The sequence below is a fragment of the Colobus angolensis genome, unplaced genomic scaffold, assembly GCF_000951035.1.
Source record: "Colobus angolensis palliatus isolate OR3802 unplaced genomic scaffold, Cang.pa_1.0 Scaffold377, whole genome shotgun sequence".
Classification (NCBI taxonomy): domain Eukaryota; kingdom Metazoa; phylum Chordata; class Mammalia; order Primates; family Cercopithecidae; genus Colobus; species Colobus angolensis.
In genome coordinates, this window is record NW_012117121.1 from 282,051 (window position 1) to 299,196 (window position 17,146).

Consider the following 17,146-nt stretch of genomic DNA (forward strand, 5'->3'; position numbering starts at 1 on the left):
AAAAAAAAAAAAAAAAAAAAAAAGATATTTGGGTTATTTGCAGTTTTGGACTATTTCAAATAAACCTGGTATAAACATCCATGTATACCTCTTTTTGTGGGTGCATGTTTTAATTTCTCTTGGATAACTGTCTAGGAGTGGATTGTTGGGTCATATGGTTGATATATGCATAACTTATAGAACTGGCATTTTTCAGAGTGGTTTTACCATTTTACACAGTAATGTATGAGAGTTCCAGTTGCTCCATATTCTATGGTCAGCTATCGTCAGTTTTAACTTGTGGCTATTTTCCTAAGTATGTAGTAGTATGTCATTGTGGTTTTAATTTGTATTTCCCCATTGATGAATGGTGTGTTGAACATTTTTCCATGTGTATATTGGTCATTTGAATATCATTTCATTGGGTCGTCTTATTGAATCGTAAGAGTTCTTTATATATTTTGTTGCTGTTGTTGTTGCTGTTGTTTGAGACAGAGTCTCACTTTGTATCCCAGGCTGGAGTGCAATGGCACCATCTCGGCTAACTGCAACCTCCACCTCCTGGGTTCAAGCAATTCTCATGGTTCAGCCTCCCAAGTAGCTGGGACTACAGGCATGCGCCACCATGCTCGGCTGATTTTTGTATTTTTAGTAGACATAAGATTTCATCATGTTGGCCTGACTGGTCTTGAACTGCTGACTTCAGGTGATCCACCCGCCTCAGCCTCCCAAAGTGCTGGGATTACAGGCATGGGCCACTTGGCCTAAGAGTTCTTTATATATTTTGGATACAAGTCTTTGTCACAAGTATTGGTAATATTTTATTCCTGCCTGTGACTTGCCGTTTCATTTTCTTATTGTTGTCTTATGAAGAGCAGATGTTTTTAATTTTGATGAAGTCCAGTGTATCAACCTTTTCTTGTATGGTTTGTGCTTTGTTGGTGTCCTACCCAAGAAATCTCTGCCTGCCCGAAAGTTACAAAGATTGTGCCACTGCACTCCAGCCTGGGCAACAGAGCAAGAGACTCTCTTTTCCCTTTTTTTTTTTGAGAATTTCCGTCCTCCAGGCTAGAGTTGCTTCTGCTGCTTTTGAGTGAGCCTGGAGCCTAATTCTGTTGATGGTGATAAAAACATAATAACCAGTATTGCAGTTTACAAATCACTTTTTCGTACAGCCCCTTCTCTCACCTGATCCTCAGAGCCGTTCCTCTAGAGCCATGGGGGATGGGTATAAATAGTTCCCATAAGGAAACTAAATGTGTTACACAATCACAGCTCACTACAGCCTCGACCTTCTGGACTCAAGTGATCCTCCTGCCTCAGTCTCCTGAGTAACTGGGGCTATAGGCATGCGCCATCATGTCCAGCTAATTTTTTATTTTTTGTAGAGATGGGGTTTTGCTATGTTACTCAGGCTGGTCTCAAACTCCTGGGCTCAAGCAGTTCTCCTGCCTTGGCCTCTCAAACTGCTGGGATTATAGGCATGAACCACAGCACCCAGCCCTGTTTTCTAGAAACTTCATAATTTTAGCTTTCTTTTTTTTTTTTTTGGAGACAGAATTTCACTCTTGTTGCTCAGGCTGGAGTGCAGTGGCATGATCTTGGCTCACTGCAACCTCAAACTCCTGGGCTCAAGCAGTTCTCCTGCCTTGGCCTCTCAAACTGCTGGGATTATAGGCATGAACCACAGCACCCAGCCCTGTTTTCTAGAAACTTCATAATTTTAGCTTTCTTTTTTTTTTTTTTGGAGACAGAATTTCACTCTTGTTGCTCAGGCTGGAGTGCAGTGGCATGATCTTGGCTCACTGCAACCTCCACCTCCTGGGTTCAAGTGATTCTCCTGCCTCAGCCTCCTGAGTAACTGGGAGTACAGATGCCCACCACCGTGCCTGGCTAATTTTGTATTTTTAGTAGAGATGGGGTTTCACCATGTTGCCCAGGCTGGTCTTGAACTCCTGACCTCGGGTGATCCACCTGCCTTGGCCTCCCAAAGTGCTGGGATTACAGGCGTGAGCCACCGCACCCAGCCAATTTTAGCTGTTACGCTTGAGTCTGTGGTTCATTTTGAGTTAACTAGTGTGTACAGCATGGAGTAAGGGGCAAGCTTATTATTTTGCACATGCGTGTCCATGTGTTTCGGTGCCGTTTGTTGAAATGTTGATGTTTTCTCCACTGTCATCTTTGTTGCTCATCAATTGATTCAATATCTGTGGGCCTATTTCTGGACACTCTATTCTGTTTCATTAATCTATATGCCTATCCTTATGCTAATACTATACAGCCTTGATTACTGTAACTTAAAAAAAGTTTTCCCCGATAAGTCTTTTGTATTCCTAGATTACTATAGCTTTATGTAAGTCTTGAAACTACTTACTGTAAGTTCTCTAACCGTGCACTATTTTTTCAAAATTGCATTGGCTATTCAGGATCATTGTGTTTCGGCATAAATTTTAGTAGTATCTTGTCAATATCCACATGAAAGCCTCCTGGGATTTTGACTGGGATTGCACTGAATCTATACAGCCATTTATGGAAGATTGACACTCTGACAATATTGAGTCTGCTGATTCGCACACAGGCCATATCTTTCTATTTAGAGCTTTTGTAATTTCTCTCAGCAGTGTTTTCTAGATTTCAGTGTGCAGGCATTGAAAATTTTTAAAAAGAAATTCTTCCTATGTACTCTATGTATTTGGATGGTATTGTTTTTATTTTTTAAACCCCCACATTTTTAGAAATTGAATTGGGGCCTGAGAAAAACACAGTTGGAGGGAGGAAAGGGTAAAAGAAATTTTAGTGCTTTGGGGGTGGTAGATTGAAAGCCAAACATCGCTGATAAGAATCATTGTGTTTTGGGAAGGAATTTAGGCCAGCTTGTCCCTGGCTGAGCTGTAACCCCTGAGGAGCTGGGCTCCAGAGTTGAGAGTCAGCCTAGCCTCTTCGGTGGATGATGGTGGACTTTCTGTGACTGAGAATGGGAAGGAGGAGAGGAGGGAAGCGGGGCTGGCAGACTCCCAGGCTGGAATATCCTAAGGAAGAAAAGTCCTGGTGCCTTTGGGATTATGTGCTCAGGAGGAAGTTGGGCTCAAGAGGAGGTGGGCCAAGTGCTGTGAGGATGACTCCCACCCTGGCATCAGCATGAGCAGGATGGGACATGGCCCAAGGCCCTCTTATAGCGTAAGGGGCACTGGGCTTGGGGTCACACAGATCAGAGTTCAAATCTCCATCTACCGCTTACTGACTGACCCAGGGCAAGTCAGATAACCATTCTGACCCCAGTTTTCTCATCTGTAAAATGGGCTAATCTTGATCTCCTAGGCTTGTTGTAAGGGTTAAATAAATGTATATGTAAGTATTAAAATGCTATCTCTATATAAGGATTCCAAGAAATCTAGCGGTCTGCCATACAGCGTCCCAAGTTAAGAGGAGTCTTTGGTGGTAACATCTGTTCCTTCTTCTCTGTGCCTGTATCCCAGCCACTGTACAATTCAGAACAATCCCAGCCTTTTCTGTGCTCAGCACTTTATGTGTATTACTTCAGCCTTACATTGTAGCAACCCAGGAGGTAGGTGCTGATATAATTCTCACTTATTTTAAAATTTCACTTTTTAAAAAAAATTTTTAGAGAGATAGGTTCTTGCTCTGTCACCCAGACTGGAGTACGATAGCATGATCATAGCTCATTGCAGCCTTGAACTCCTGGGCTCAAGCTATCTTCCCACCTCAGCCTCCTGAGTAGCTGGGAATACTGTTGCACACCACCATGCCTGGCTAATTATTATTATTATTTTTTTTTTTTAAGAGATGAGATCTCACTATGTTGCCCAGGCTGGTCTTGAACTCCTGGCCTCAAGCAGTCCTCCCGCCTCTGCCTTCTGAGTAGCTGGGATTACAGGCACAGGGCATCATACCTGGTCAGTTATCCTCATTTATAGGTGTGCGTGTTGGGGAGAAACTGTCAGAATCCAAGCCAACGTCTTCATCTCTGCCTTACGCTGGCAGTGGAACCCCAATCGGAGGCCTGCCCCCTTAGGGCAGCTCTGTCCCTCTAAGCCCTACCCTGTGGCCCAGGCCCTGCACTTGGCACATGTCCTGGGTATCTCTTGCCCTGTGTGTCTCAAACTCTTGCCTCATTAGCCAATTTTTCAGGCGCTCAGGTCTTCAGTTCACTTGTAGCTTCCTTCAGTAGAGACCTCGGGGCCCTGCTGTTGGCTGAGTCCCACAGTCCCTAGCGTTGCTCCCTGGTCTGCAGTGAATGTCTTGGTGGGCAGTGCCCTCTCCTTTTCACTGGCCCTTCCTTTCCCCTGGAATCTCCCTCTGTGCCCTGTCCCATTCACTCCTTCATCTTCTGCCTCCATGGGGCTCTCTGGGGCACATACTACCTCACCTAGGCCTGGCCAACTGGGAGCCATGGCCTGGCTTCTGTCAGGATGGGAACTGGACACAAAGCAGAGAGCAGAGACTTATCCCCATCAGACTCCAGAAATCAGCCACACCCAGCGCCTCATGGCATGCTGGTAGCAGCAGACATGAGCTGGGGGGATAAGGTGGCCTCTTCCACACCCAAGCCCCTCAGTGGAGAGATGAAGGCTGAAGAGGAGGGTGAAGAGTCAGAGCCAGAGAGACTTCAACTCCCAAGCTCTGGTCAGTCCTGGAAACTTCCAAGAGGCTGGTTTTAAGGCAGGACCAAAGGGTTTGTTTTTCCTGATGTTACAACCCCTTTGAGGCCAGATGCTGTCAGAATTCAACATTGCTTTTTGAATTTTAGAAAAGCAGGCCGGGTGCGGTGGCTCATGCCTGTAATCCCAGCACTTTGGAAGGCTGAGGCAGGTGGATCACCTGAGGTCAGTAGTTTGAGACCAGCCTGGCCAACATGGTGAAACCCCGTCTCTACTAAAAATACAAAAATAGCTGGGCGTGGTGGCAGCCGCTTGTAATCCGAGCTACTTGGGAGGCTGAGGCAGGAGAATCACTTGAACCTGGGAGGCGGAGTTTGCAGGGAGCCAAGATCGTGCCATTGCACCGAAGCCTGGGCAACAAGAGTGAATCTCCGTCTCAAAAAAAAAAAAAGAAAGAAAGAAAAGAAAAAGAAAGAAAAGTAATATAGGAGGTAGGGGAGGCAGAAAAAAATAAAAATTAAAAAATAAAAATTAAGAAAGTAAAAGTATAGAAAGGTAATGTATTGTATATTCCGTGGCTAACAGCTCCTCTAGCAAGGTCGAGGGCAGCACCTGTCATAGAGTCTATTGTTTTTGCAGGAAGACATCTACAGGTTGGGATAAACAAAGACCACAATATTCTCCCTGGTTTGGGTCAGGGCTTGCTGCCATATGAGTTCACCACAATTGTTAAAAAAAAAAACTTGTAGTTTTCTGAGTTTTCTGGAATTTGGAATTGTGGATAAAGGTTTGTGAACCTGTGGCAAACTTTGAGCCCATGTCACCACAAGAGGTTGTGCAAGCTGAGTTTTTTTGTTTGTTTTGTTTTGTTTTCTTGAGACAGAGTCTTGCTCTGTTGTCCAGGCTGGAGTGCAGTGGCAGGATCTTGGCTCACTACAACCTCTGCTTCCCGGGTTCAAGTGATTCTCCTGCCTCAGCCTCCTGAGTAGCTGGGACAACAGGCGTCTGCCACCACACCTGGCTAATTTTTTGTATTTTTAGTAGAGATGGGGTTTCACCATGTTGGCCAGGCTGGTCTCAAACTCCTGACCTCAAGTGATCTGCCCCCCTCAGCCTCCCAAAGTGCTGGGATTACAAGCATAAGCCACTGTGTACCCAGCCTAAGCTGAGTTTTAAACAAAGACTCAGGCCAGATGCTTGGCTGGTCCTCACTGGGTGTCACCAGGCTACCCAAGCACAGTTCTCCCCCAGGAACTGAGGTTCAGAGGGAACCGGCCTGGCTCTCAGACCCCAAGGTAGAGGGCCCCACAGGGGCTGAGGACCAGGGCCAGATGGCCCGGAGATCTGGCAATGGGGAGAGCATATGCCAGCAATCAGTCACAGGGGAGGGAGGGCGTGGCCACAGTCAGCCTCCTGCAGAGCCACGCCCTCCCAAAGCCCGCCCAGCCTGAGCTTGGGAAGGTTTGGTGGTGGGGTAACGTTAGGTGGTAGCCTCTGCAGCCAGAGAGCAAGACCACAGTGAGGCCAGCAGGGTGGGACTGCAGGGAGGCTGAGGGAGAGCCCCGAGCTACACTCCTTGTGTGGGGTTAGACACCTAAGGGGCATAATATGCAGCCAGCAGGTATCTGTGGAGCATCTGCTTGGGAGGAGCAGGCATCTGGACTGGGAAAGAATAGATTTCAGGGTATGGAAAACCATGGCCTTTACCAAGGACCTTACAGGATACAGCTTTGAAGCGGAAGAAAGACGTGTCAGCCATGCAGAACTGATGGCACTATATACATGAAAGTTGGAGAAGACAAAGAAAGAGGATGGTTAGAGGGGGATGGGGCTGGCAAGTAAGCAGGGCTTCCTGGAGGAGGCAAACAAAAAAATCATGCTAGAGCTGTGTGGGACCTCAGGATCGCCTTTCCCAGTCTCTGCATTTTTGAGTCAAGTGTTAAAAAAGGACGTGGCTATAAAAGGTTCCAGGGGATCCAGGACGGCTTTTGGACTAGGAGAAGGTATCCCAGGCAGAGGTTATGGCATGGAGGTCGGACCAAGTTAGACATGGCAGAGGACAGGGAGAGAACTAGCCTGGCTGAGGGGAGGAGCCCCTTGCTCCAGCCCTGGCTGGCTCTGGGTTTAGGACAGTCCTAGTGGTTCTATTCCCAAGGGAGCTGCTCACAACTACATCCGTTCCAGCAGGTATCCCGGACTACTGTGGGGGTGGATCCTTGATCAGGCAGGGAGGTTCCTGCCGTCCCTAGAACTGGGCGGAGGGTGTGGGCCATCCGTGGGACCTGTAGGAGAACAAGTGGAATCTGCAGCATGGAACATCTCTGCCTAGAGCCTGTGCGAACAATGGCACTGTCCTCATCCTTGAGGGGTCACACACAAGGTATTCCCCAGATGCCTGGCCCTTTCAGGGCCCAAGCCCAGCCTGAGCCTGCCTGTGCATGGGAAGAGGGTGATCAGAGCCCAGGGTGCATTCAAGAGCCTGCCAAACTAGTTAGTTGGTCAACGCGTCATGGTTAAATAACTTGGTTGGAGTCACCCAGCCAGAGTCACCCAGTACCCTGGTTGGGTAGGAACTTACCAGCAGGAGTGCGGTTTCAGCCATGATTTGCCTTTCCCTGAAGTTCCCACCCACTGCCTCCTCATCCCCACACCAAGCTCCCCCAACTCCTTCTCTTCACGTACGAGGCCCTCTCCTTTGATCTTCCCTCTATCTAGCCAAGTGTGTTCTCAAGCACTGGCATTGTATCAGACCCTCACACTTTAGTATGAATAGGTAGGCCACTTCTGTAAGCCTGATTCCTGACTTTTTGTTGAAAAGAGACTGAATCTCAGACCAGGGAAAGTAGCCTTTAAACAGAGGGTCTTTCTCTCACTTCCTGGGGGCCCACCCTTGGGGCACCCAGGGGGTCAGAGGAGTCCTGACCAGGCTTCCTCCCCTCAAAACCTAGCTGTCTTGCATTTCCACCACCTTAGATGTCTGCTGTGGTGATGGCTGGTTTGGCTTCCCTGACGTGCTGGGTCAGCAGGCAGAAACTGCCAGTCCTGGTGGAAGCAATCAAGAGACCTGGGCCACAGACCCAGCCCTGCTACCAAGCCAGTGGGTCGCCTTGGACGACCAATCTTGCATGAACTTGTGGGGCACCGGAGACCTGCACACTTGGCACACCCTCGCCCTCCTGCTTCCCCACACAGCCTCCAGGACACCTTCCAGGAGCCAGCAGAGCAAAACTTCTGGGCCTGGTAACCTTAAAGGGTTTCTGCAGCTCTCATGTATAATGATTTGAATGGTGCATGTTTGGACTCAGCATAGGAACTAGGGGAGATATTTATAGTCACAGACTTGAAGAGGTGATGGATTCTTCTTTGCAGGAATGACTTTGGGGACCCTCCACAGCCACTGTGACACTTGACACATGCGTGCCAGGGACAAAGGTTTCCTCTCCTTGGCTTCAGCCCGAGCCTGAGTGGAGGGGGAGAGAGACAGGAGGAAGAAGAGGAAGCATTTCCTTCACAGATGTTGAACTAGCCACACTCTAAATGCCAGGGATTGTTGAGATGCAAAGCGTGCTCACTGTGCGAGCTGCTCACTGCCCACTTAGCCCCTGAACACATCTCCCTGATGTGTTCATCCCTTGCAGGCAGCCGGGTCTGTGGCTGTGAGACAGGAAGTGGGGCTGTGCTTGGAGAGACAAAGCCCACAGCCGGACCCGGCTCTTTCCTTTCTGAGTCAGGGATGGGTGGGGGACGAAGCTGTGGAGTGGGCTCCAGCGGGGAGGTGTGGCCAGATTCAGTCCTCAGGGTGGGTTCATGGGGATGGAGGGTGAGAGCTGGGGAGGGAAGGAAGGCTGGATTCAGGGGTGAGGGTGGGGGAGCCAGACAGGAGGAACAAGTGGTGTCAAGGTCTGTGGGTGGGCCGGGCACAAAGCTGACGCTCAGAAAAGTCCTTTTTGGTGTGTGTGACAGGGTCTCACTGTCGCCCAGGCTGGAGCGCAGGGATGCAATCATGGCGCACTGCAGCCTTGACCTCCTGGGCTCAAGCGATCCTCCTAGCCTGTAGCTAGAACCACAGGCACGTGTCACCATGCCCAGCTAATTTTTTAATTTTTTCTTTTGTAGAGACAGGGTCTCACTTACATTGCCCAGGCTGGTTTCAAACTCCTAGGCTCAAGTGATTCACCTGCCTTGACTTCCCAAAGTGCTGGTACTACAGGTGCACGCCACCACACCTGACCAAAAAATCCTTTATAGTTGTACTTTTTTTTATTGATACGCAGTTAATAGAGGTATAAATGAATGAGCGAGTAAGTGAAAAGAGGGGGTGGAGAGAGTTGGGCATAAAGGTAGGAAGGTAGGAAACAGTAGCTTCCGAAAGTGCCTGGCTGCAGGACGTCATGGAGGAGGTGCAAGGTGGCATTGGCTGCTGTAGAAGAGAAAGGCGTCCGGAAGGTGGAGGAGAGGGTGTGCTCATAGTAGGGGAAATCTGGGGCCTCCCAGTGTACAAGCAGGAGGGGAGAGAAGCCCTCACAGAAGGGCTGCCCAGGGCCATGGTGCCCTCTCTTACTGGGCCAGGCACTGCCCTCACTGAACTCACCGCTGCTGGGAAGAGGTCGGGAGTGGAGAGCAGGGGAGGGGCTAGGGGGGTGTGAGTGTGTGTGTGCGTGACTGTGTATGTGTGTGAGAATGTGTGTGTGTATGTGTGAGTGTGTGTGAGTGTGAGTATGTGTGAGTGCAGGTGTGTGTGTGTGTATGAGTGTGAATGTGTGTGAGAGCAAATGTGAGTGTGTGTGTGTATTTGTGTGTGTAGGGGGATCAGTGAGGGCCAGGAGAGGTAGACTGAGACGTCTGAGATGAAAGCACAAAGGGCGCACTCACCATGCAAATAGCCCTGCAGCGGAAGCCTGTTATCAGGAGCATCTGATGGGGTTTTTCAGGGTGGAGGCCAGCACCCCCGGCAGCACAGGTTTTCCTGGTTCCCAGGCAGCTGCCTGCAGTTGGCATGGCCCTGGTGTAATGTACCACTCCTGGACCCTCCGGCTAAGAGTCCAGACACACTGGCATTACCCGGTGCCCTGGAAACCACCCGCCTTGTCCTGTGCCACCCACCCACCACGTCCTGGGGATAGCCTCTGCCGAAAGCATCAGACCCTCTCAAGCAGAAACTAGGATGGGACTAGGTGGAAGAACAGAGCCTGGAGCACTCTCAGGTGATAAGCCAAGCTCTCCACCCACTGTGTCTTCCCCACACAGCCTGGAGTGCTCCCTGAGAGCTTCCTGGTGCCTCCTCCTCACCCCCAGGCCTCCTACAGGCAGGATGGGACAGGTCAGGATCAAGTTCTCACCCGCATGGTGCCAGGAGTTCTGATCTGGGTCCTTGAGCAGCTCCTGGTGTTTCCTCAAGGAGCCAGGCCGGTTCAAAGCTTCCTCTTCCTTCCCCTTCTTGGGGCCTTGAGAGACTTTGGGGGACTCCTGAATCCAACCAGCTTCCCTCCAGACGGCGGTCCGCTTGAGGGCAGGACAGTGTCCCAGTTGTACCTGGCACATGGTAGGTGCTCAATAATGACAAATACTTATCTGGAGCTTACTGTATGCCAGGCACTGCTCTCAGCGCACAGAGAGGTAAAGCACCTTGCCCAAGGTAGCACAACTAGGAAGAGGTGGAGGTGGGATTTGAACCCAGGCAGTCTGGCTCCAGCCATGCCCTCCCATGAGTTAAGACGTATTTGTTTGATGGAATGAGCTCAGTTGGTGAGGGGGCAACCCTGAGGTCACCTCTGAGTGAGTCAGACCTGGGACCAGACTACCCAGGCCAGAACAGCCTTGAGGCATGAGATCCTTGGGCCCCACTCTCCAGGCTGGGGGTGGGTGATTATTGAAGGGTGAGGTCCCTGGGGTCCTGCTGATGTTGGACAGAGCAGTCTCCTGGGAGGCTTTCCCTAAAACCTGGGAGAGCCATCTTCTGCTTCCTTCAAGGTCACCCCAATAGGGCAGCTTTAGCCACAATTGTGGGTGGGGTGTGTGTTGGAGAGTGTGAAAGGAGGTGCGGCAGGAGGTTTCAGGAAGGTGGGAAGAGATCTGAGGGTGGGAGTGTGTGTGAGATGAAGCCCTGAGGGGCACCCTTGACTTCTCCCACTCTAGAGAAAGACAGGCTAGTCTGTCAAGTGGTTGGGGGTACCCTGGGGTCCAAGCCAGAGGTCATTGTATGTGTGGAGGTGGGGGCTCTGGTCTTATGATCAACCTGACCACCAAGGACCATGGGGTGAGAGTGCAGAGAGCAGAGGGACACAGACTGGGGGCAGAGAGGGGAGGAGGCAGCCGCTGTTCACTTGGGGTCATAGCTTTCTTAATAGGAAAAGAGAGGCTGGAAGTTAGTCTGGGGGAGCCTGAGACAGACAGGAATAGTGGAGGTAGCTGGGCCAGAGCAGGTGCAGCCTGATAAGAGTGGGAGCCCTAGGAGGCTCAGGAGCACCTGAGCCAGGCAGTAGCCCCCAGCCCAGAAGAGCAATTAGCAAGTTGGCAAATAATCCTTCCTCTGCCCTTTAGTTCAGAGCCCTGGTTACTTGTTTGACTGATCTGATTGCATCTGACTCGCCACAAGGCAGTGTCTTCATTAAGACCCCCGTATTTGGCTGGGTGTGGTGGCTCATGCCTGTAATCCCAGCACTTTGGGAGGCCGAGGTGGGCGGATCACATGAGGTCAGAAGTTTGAGACCAACCTAGCCAACATGGCGAAATCCCATCTCTACTAAAAACACACAAAAAAACTAGCTGGGCCTGGTGGTGCATGCCTGTAATCCCAGCTACTTGGGAGGCTTAGGCAGGAGAATCGCTTGAACCCGGGAGGCAGAGGTTGCAGTGAGCCAAGATCTCGCCACTGTACTCCAGCCTGGGTGACAGACTGAAACTCCATAAAAAAAAAAACAAAACAAAACACCAAAATAACCGTTTTTTTTTTCTGGGTTCATAAGACTAAGGAAGCCCACTCAAATTTCTCCAGTTGTCCATCTTACCCCCTCGGCACTCAGCTAACTGGGTAATTGAGATTTCACAGAAGGACCCAGTGAGCGGTGTCTGCAGGCCTGGGATGCCAAAGAGTATGATTTCTTCCAGGGGATGACATTGTGCCTGCTGACCTCTGAGCAGGCTGGAGCCTGCCACAGCCAGAATTATTATGGGGTCTAGGAAGATACCTTCCCAGCAGAAGCCATGGGCTGAGCAGGTGTAGGATAATTCACTGTTTAGGAAAATAGATGGTCATTTTCTACATGTGATGCCATGGTACTATTTATTCAAAGGAAATATGATCTCAAACAGCAACACAGAAAACAAACAGAGGGGAACTGGGTCTTTGGGCCTCCCAGGCTGTCTTCATGGGCCCCGTGGGGTTCCCAAGGCCGTGCCAGGGAGCCTTCTTTGAGAGCAGCCCTGGGCAGACCAGGGCCCAATGTGGCCTGAGGCCTCTATGCGGTTGGCTGCCTTTCCTGGTCATTAATCGCTACTAAGTGTCATTACCACTAATAAAATTAACCGACTTGATACTGGACTCTCTGAGCCATCAATCTCAGGGTCCATTAGATGAAATTTAAAAAACAGATGCCTCTGGGGTGGGGCCTGAGGATTTGCATTCCACCGAGCTCCCAACAACGCTGGCCATGCAGAGCTGGGCACTGTTTGAGACCCATTGACCCCTCCAGGGTCTCTTCCCCTGGGCATTGTGGACATTGTGGTGGGGTGAGGCCGTTCTGGGCACTGCAGGGTGCTGGGCAGCATCCCTGGCCTCCACCCACTCCATGCCAGAAACACCAAAAACAAAAACAAACAAACAAACCAACAAAAACCAGATGCCTGTTGAATGAGTGGAGGGGTTTGCTGGGTCTGGCTCCCAAGTACAGCCTAGGGAATTCTGGCACTCTTCAGATGTCAGAGGTCATAATCAAGGATGATGCCTTTAGTTAGACAAACCAACTTTGAGCCTTCACCCTACACTATAGGGGAGTCCCAGACAAGAACATAGCTTGGGCGGGGTGCAGTGGTTCACGCCTGTAATTCCAGCACTCTGGGAGGCTGAGGCGGGTGGGTCACTTGAAGTCAGAAGTTTGAAACCAGCCTGGCTAACATGGTGAAACCCCGTCTCTACTAAAAATATGAAAATGAGCCAGGCATGGTGGCGCACACCTGTAGTCCCAGCTACTTGGGAGGCTGAGGAAGGAGAATTGCTTGAACCCAGGAAGTAGAGGTTACAGTGAGCTGAGATCATGCCACTGCACTCTAGCCTGGACCACACAGCAAGACTGTCTCAAAAAATCATAATCATATGTTATATATCATGTCGTATCATATGACATATAATGTAGCTATAGTGATGTAATAATCATAGCTATTATTCTTTTTTTTTTTTTTTTTTGAGACGGAATCTCGCTCTGTCGCCCAGGCTGGAGTGCAGTGGCCAGATCTCAGCTCATTGCAAGCTCCACCTCCCGGGTTTATGCCATTCTCCTGCCTCAGCCTCCTGAGTAGCTGAGACTACAGATGCCTGCCACCTTGCCCGGCTAGTTTTTTGTATCTTTTAGTAGAGATGGGGTTTCACCGTGTTAGCCAGGATGGTCTCGATCTCCTGACCTCATGATCCGCCCGTCTCGGCCTCCCAAAGTGCTGGGATTACAGGCTTGAGCCACCGCGCCTGGCCGGGTATTATTCTTAAAATGGCATGTGAGGCAGGTCTGGAAGGATATGCAGCTTCATTGGCCAAAATTTCCATTACTCCCTGCTTGCTCTCCCCTCTGTCAATCAGCTGCTACCAGGGAGGTCCAGTTTCTGAAACACAGGAGTTGTGTGAGCAAAAGTTGCTGCTCACACCAGCCCTCAGTATGAGGAGGAGGACATTTGAGGGCAAGGTAACTGCAGCCCCCAAGCTGCCCTCCACACTGGAAGCCAGTCAAGGCGTGGCCTCCTCAGCTGGAGTTGACATCCATTTCTGCTCTGGACCTGCCAAGGGTCAAACTCTGAGGGTTTCCTGCCAGGCTGCAGGGAGGGGTTTGGGTGTAGACCTGGTGGACTGGAAAATTACCCATTTGCCCCCAGATTAATGATTAACAGGTCCCTGCCCTCACCCTGTCTGGGAGAGGAGCCCAGGGCCAGGCTGGGCCAGGGGGAGCCCGATAGCATCTGTCTCTGCTCGGAGGTTTCGGAGATATGCTCCATGATGGGTTGACTGCACCTGATGGGTGTGGAATCTATGGGTGATTTCTGAGGGCACCTGGGGCCTGGCCAGACCACATACCCTCTGGTTAGGCTTCCAACTTCTGGGGCATATAGAGAGGGCATGGCTTCCAGCCAGACATTCTGGCTAAGGCAGGTGGCTCCAAACAGGAGAACTGTGCCCTTGGCTCAGAGGAACGTGGGCTTCTCTGACCACTCCTGGCTTGACCACAGGACTTACCTTGGCCAGTGGCACATCAGCAACAGTGGCAAGTGCCACATCCAAGCAGGAGCCCTAAGAGCCATTGCCTGCTTCCACCTTTGCTTTTTTTTTTTCTTTTTTGAGACAGGGTCTTGCTCTGTTGCCCAGGCTAGAGTGCAGTGATACGATCTCAGCTCACTGCAGCCTCCACCTCCCCGGATCAAGCTATCCTTCCATCTCAGCCTCCCAAGTAGCTGAAACTACAGGCTTGTGCCACTATGCCCACCTTATTTTTCTATTTTTAGTAGAGACAGGGTTTTGCTGTTGCCCAGGCTGCTCTCAAACTCCTGGACTCAAGCGATCCACCTGCTCGGCCTCCCAAAGTGTGGGATTACAGGCGCGAGCCACTGTACCCAGCCCACCTTTGATCTTTTACCCTGGCTATGAGGCCAGGATGTCCCAGAACGGGGTTACTTCTTTGGGGCTGGGTCCTGGAATGATGTATATTCCACCTACACTGGGGGCGCCAGGGTATAGGACAGCAAACATTTTGAACCAGCAGAGCCATCTCACAGAGAGCTTCTGGGAAGAGGGAAGGCAAACTCTAATTCGAATTCCCACCCTGTTCCTGATCTGTTGTATGACCAGGCCAGTTACTGCCTCCTCATAAATCCTTCGTTTCCTCATCTGGATAAAGGGGAGACTCTGCTTAGCTAGAGAGTAAAGCATCTTGCAAAATGAGAGAAGTTTGGGAAGCTCCAGCTAGTAGGAAGGTAGGCCTGCATGTCCCAGGCACTGTGATTAGTCCATTTCATATAATCCTCCCAGCAACCCTAGGAGGTGGAGAAGATTATGCTGCCCAATTTCCAGAAGGGAAAAAACCAAGGTGTCAAGATTGCATAGCTAGAATGTCAGTCTTAGAATTTGGCAGCTTGCCTCCAGAATTGATGAACTTTCAATCCAGGAGAACAAGAAGTCTGGGACTGATGGCCTGATGGGAATTCAGCTCCTAGACCTTCATCTAGCCATCCATCAGTCCTTCCTTCCTTCCTTTCTCTTTCCTTCCATCCCCTTGTCTCCCCAGGCATCTATTTGTTCCAGGCACCGAGTGGTCGGATGGTTGAAGATCTATCTGGGAATTACGGAAACATGTTAGATTGGTATGGCATTACTTGGGCAGCAGCATAATGTGAGGGAGAAAGGGATGTCGGGGGACCTTGGCTGGGTGTCCGCTCGACGTCCACATCCCCTCTGCCTGCCCCCTCTTAGGAATGTGGCTCTCCTGGCCAGGCAGTCACCAGTACTCTGCGTATCATTTCCCAGACTTCCCAGATCACAAAAGCTGCCCAGGGACTGTGGTAAATATACAGATTCCCAGGCCCAATTCCAAACCAACAGATCCAGAATTGCCCAGCATGGATCCTGGGAAAGCATATTTTTAATAAGCACCCCAGATGATTTTTCTAACTGGGCCAGTTTGGGAAACAGGGTGGATAAGAAGAGCAGAGACTGGAATCTGGAATGCAGGATTAAGGTCCTGCAGCAACCCTTGTTACGTGAACCTTGGTTTCCAGTAAAATGGGGACAGGACCTCCAGGGGGTCAGCCTGCCACCCAGAAGGGCAGTAGATGAAGCCCCTGAGGAGGCCTCTTCCCTTCACTTGCCCGTCACCACCATCCCCAAGGCTCACTCGTCTCCCTCCTCTCACTCTCTCTAGCCTGACCGGGCGGGAGGTCCTGACGCCCTTCCCAGGACTGGGCACTGCGGCGGCCCCGGCACAGGGCGGGGCCCACCTGAAGCAGTGTGACCTGCTGAAGCTGTCCCGGCGGCAGAAGCAGCTCTGCCGGAGGGAGCCTGGCCTGGCTGAGACCCTGCGGGACGCTGCGCACCTCGGCCTGCTTGAGTGCCAGTTCCAGTTCCGGCATGAGCGCTGGAACTGTAGCCTGGAGGGCAGGATGGGCCTGCTCAAGAGAGGTGGGGAGGAGGGCCAGGGGAGGAGGAGGGCTGGGGGAAGAAGGCTTCAGGGAGGAGGAGACTGGGAGAGGCTGCCCTTTCCTTTTTCCTGGCTCCTGTGCCCAGGCCACACTGCCCTTCCTGCCCTAGCACAGTCCCAAATGAGAAGAGTCCCGGGAGTTAATGAGGGACAGTTGAAGGCCAGGTGTGGCCCAGCCTCAGGTTTGGGGGAGCAGAGCGGCAAGGAAGATCAAAGAGAGAAGGAGACACAAGCCTATTCCTGGAGAAGCCCACAGATGAGATGGGGGGTCCCCCAGTCGTCTCCCTCTGCCACACACACACACACACACACAGACACAAAACAAGGCACACGAAGACATGAGGATGGGCAGCAGCTGGTTCCAGGCCCGATGACACGAGCCAGGCCATGCATTTGTTCACTCCTTTATCTGTCCCTTTGTACATCACATCCATCGATCCATCAGTCCCTCCTTCCCTTCCACTCCCATTCTACCTCCCTCCCACCTCCACCCACCCACTAAGCATCCGTGGAGGCTCATGGTGAGCCAGGCACTGTGCCAGATGCTGAACAAGACCCCAGCTGCCCTCGGGAACCATGCAGTCTGGAAGGGAGAACACAGATCACCATGCGACTCCCTCACTAAAGGGAAAGGACTTTTGAAGGGGAAGGACGAGGGAATCTGGCTTGAGGACACAGCTCCGGGTGGGTCTCCCTGTCAATTGCCCCTTAACCTCTGACTGCAAGTTGCCATTTTAAATGGAACTTCCAGGCTGGGTGCAGTGGCTTGCGCCTCTAATCCCAGCACTTTGGGAGGCTGAGGCGGGTGGATCACTTGAGGTCAGGAGTTCAAGACCAGTCTGGCCAATAGGGTAAAACCCCGTCTCTACTAAAAATACAAATATTTAAAAACTGCAGTTGGCCAGTTGCCGTGGCTCACACCTGTAATCCCAGCACTTTGGGAGGCCAAGGTCAGGAGTTTGTAACCAGCCTGGTCAAAATGGTGAAACCCCATCTCTACCAAAATACAAAAATTAGCCGGCATAGTGTCAGGTGCCTGTAATCCCAGCTACTCGGGAGGCTGAGGCAGGAGAATTGCTTGACCTGGGAGGTGGAGGTTGCAGTGAGCCAAGATCGCAGCACTGTACTCCAGCCTGGGAGACAGAACGAGACTCTGTC

General features: G+C 51.0%; 1 protein-coding gene across 1 annotated transcript in view; it reads left to right on the forward strand.

The window, feature by feature from the left end:
* Positions 1 to 17,146, forward strand: part of WNT9B (wingless-type MMTV integration site family, member 9B) — a 56,012-nt gene that overhangs the window by 35,399 nt on the left and 3,467 nt on the right. Inside the window, exon 3 of the mRNA XM_011953904.1 lies at positions 15,713 to 15,969. Within this exon, the coding sequence (XP_011809294.1) occupies positions 15,713 to 15,969 (257 nt within the window). The remainder of the gene's footprint in view (positions 1 to 15,712; positions 15,970 to 17,146) is intronic.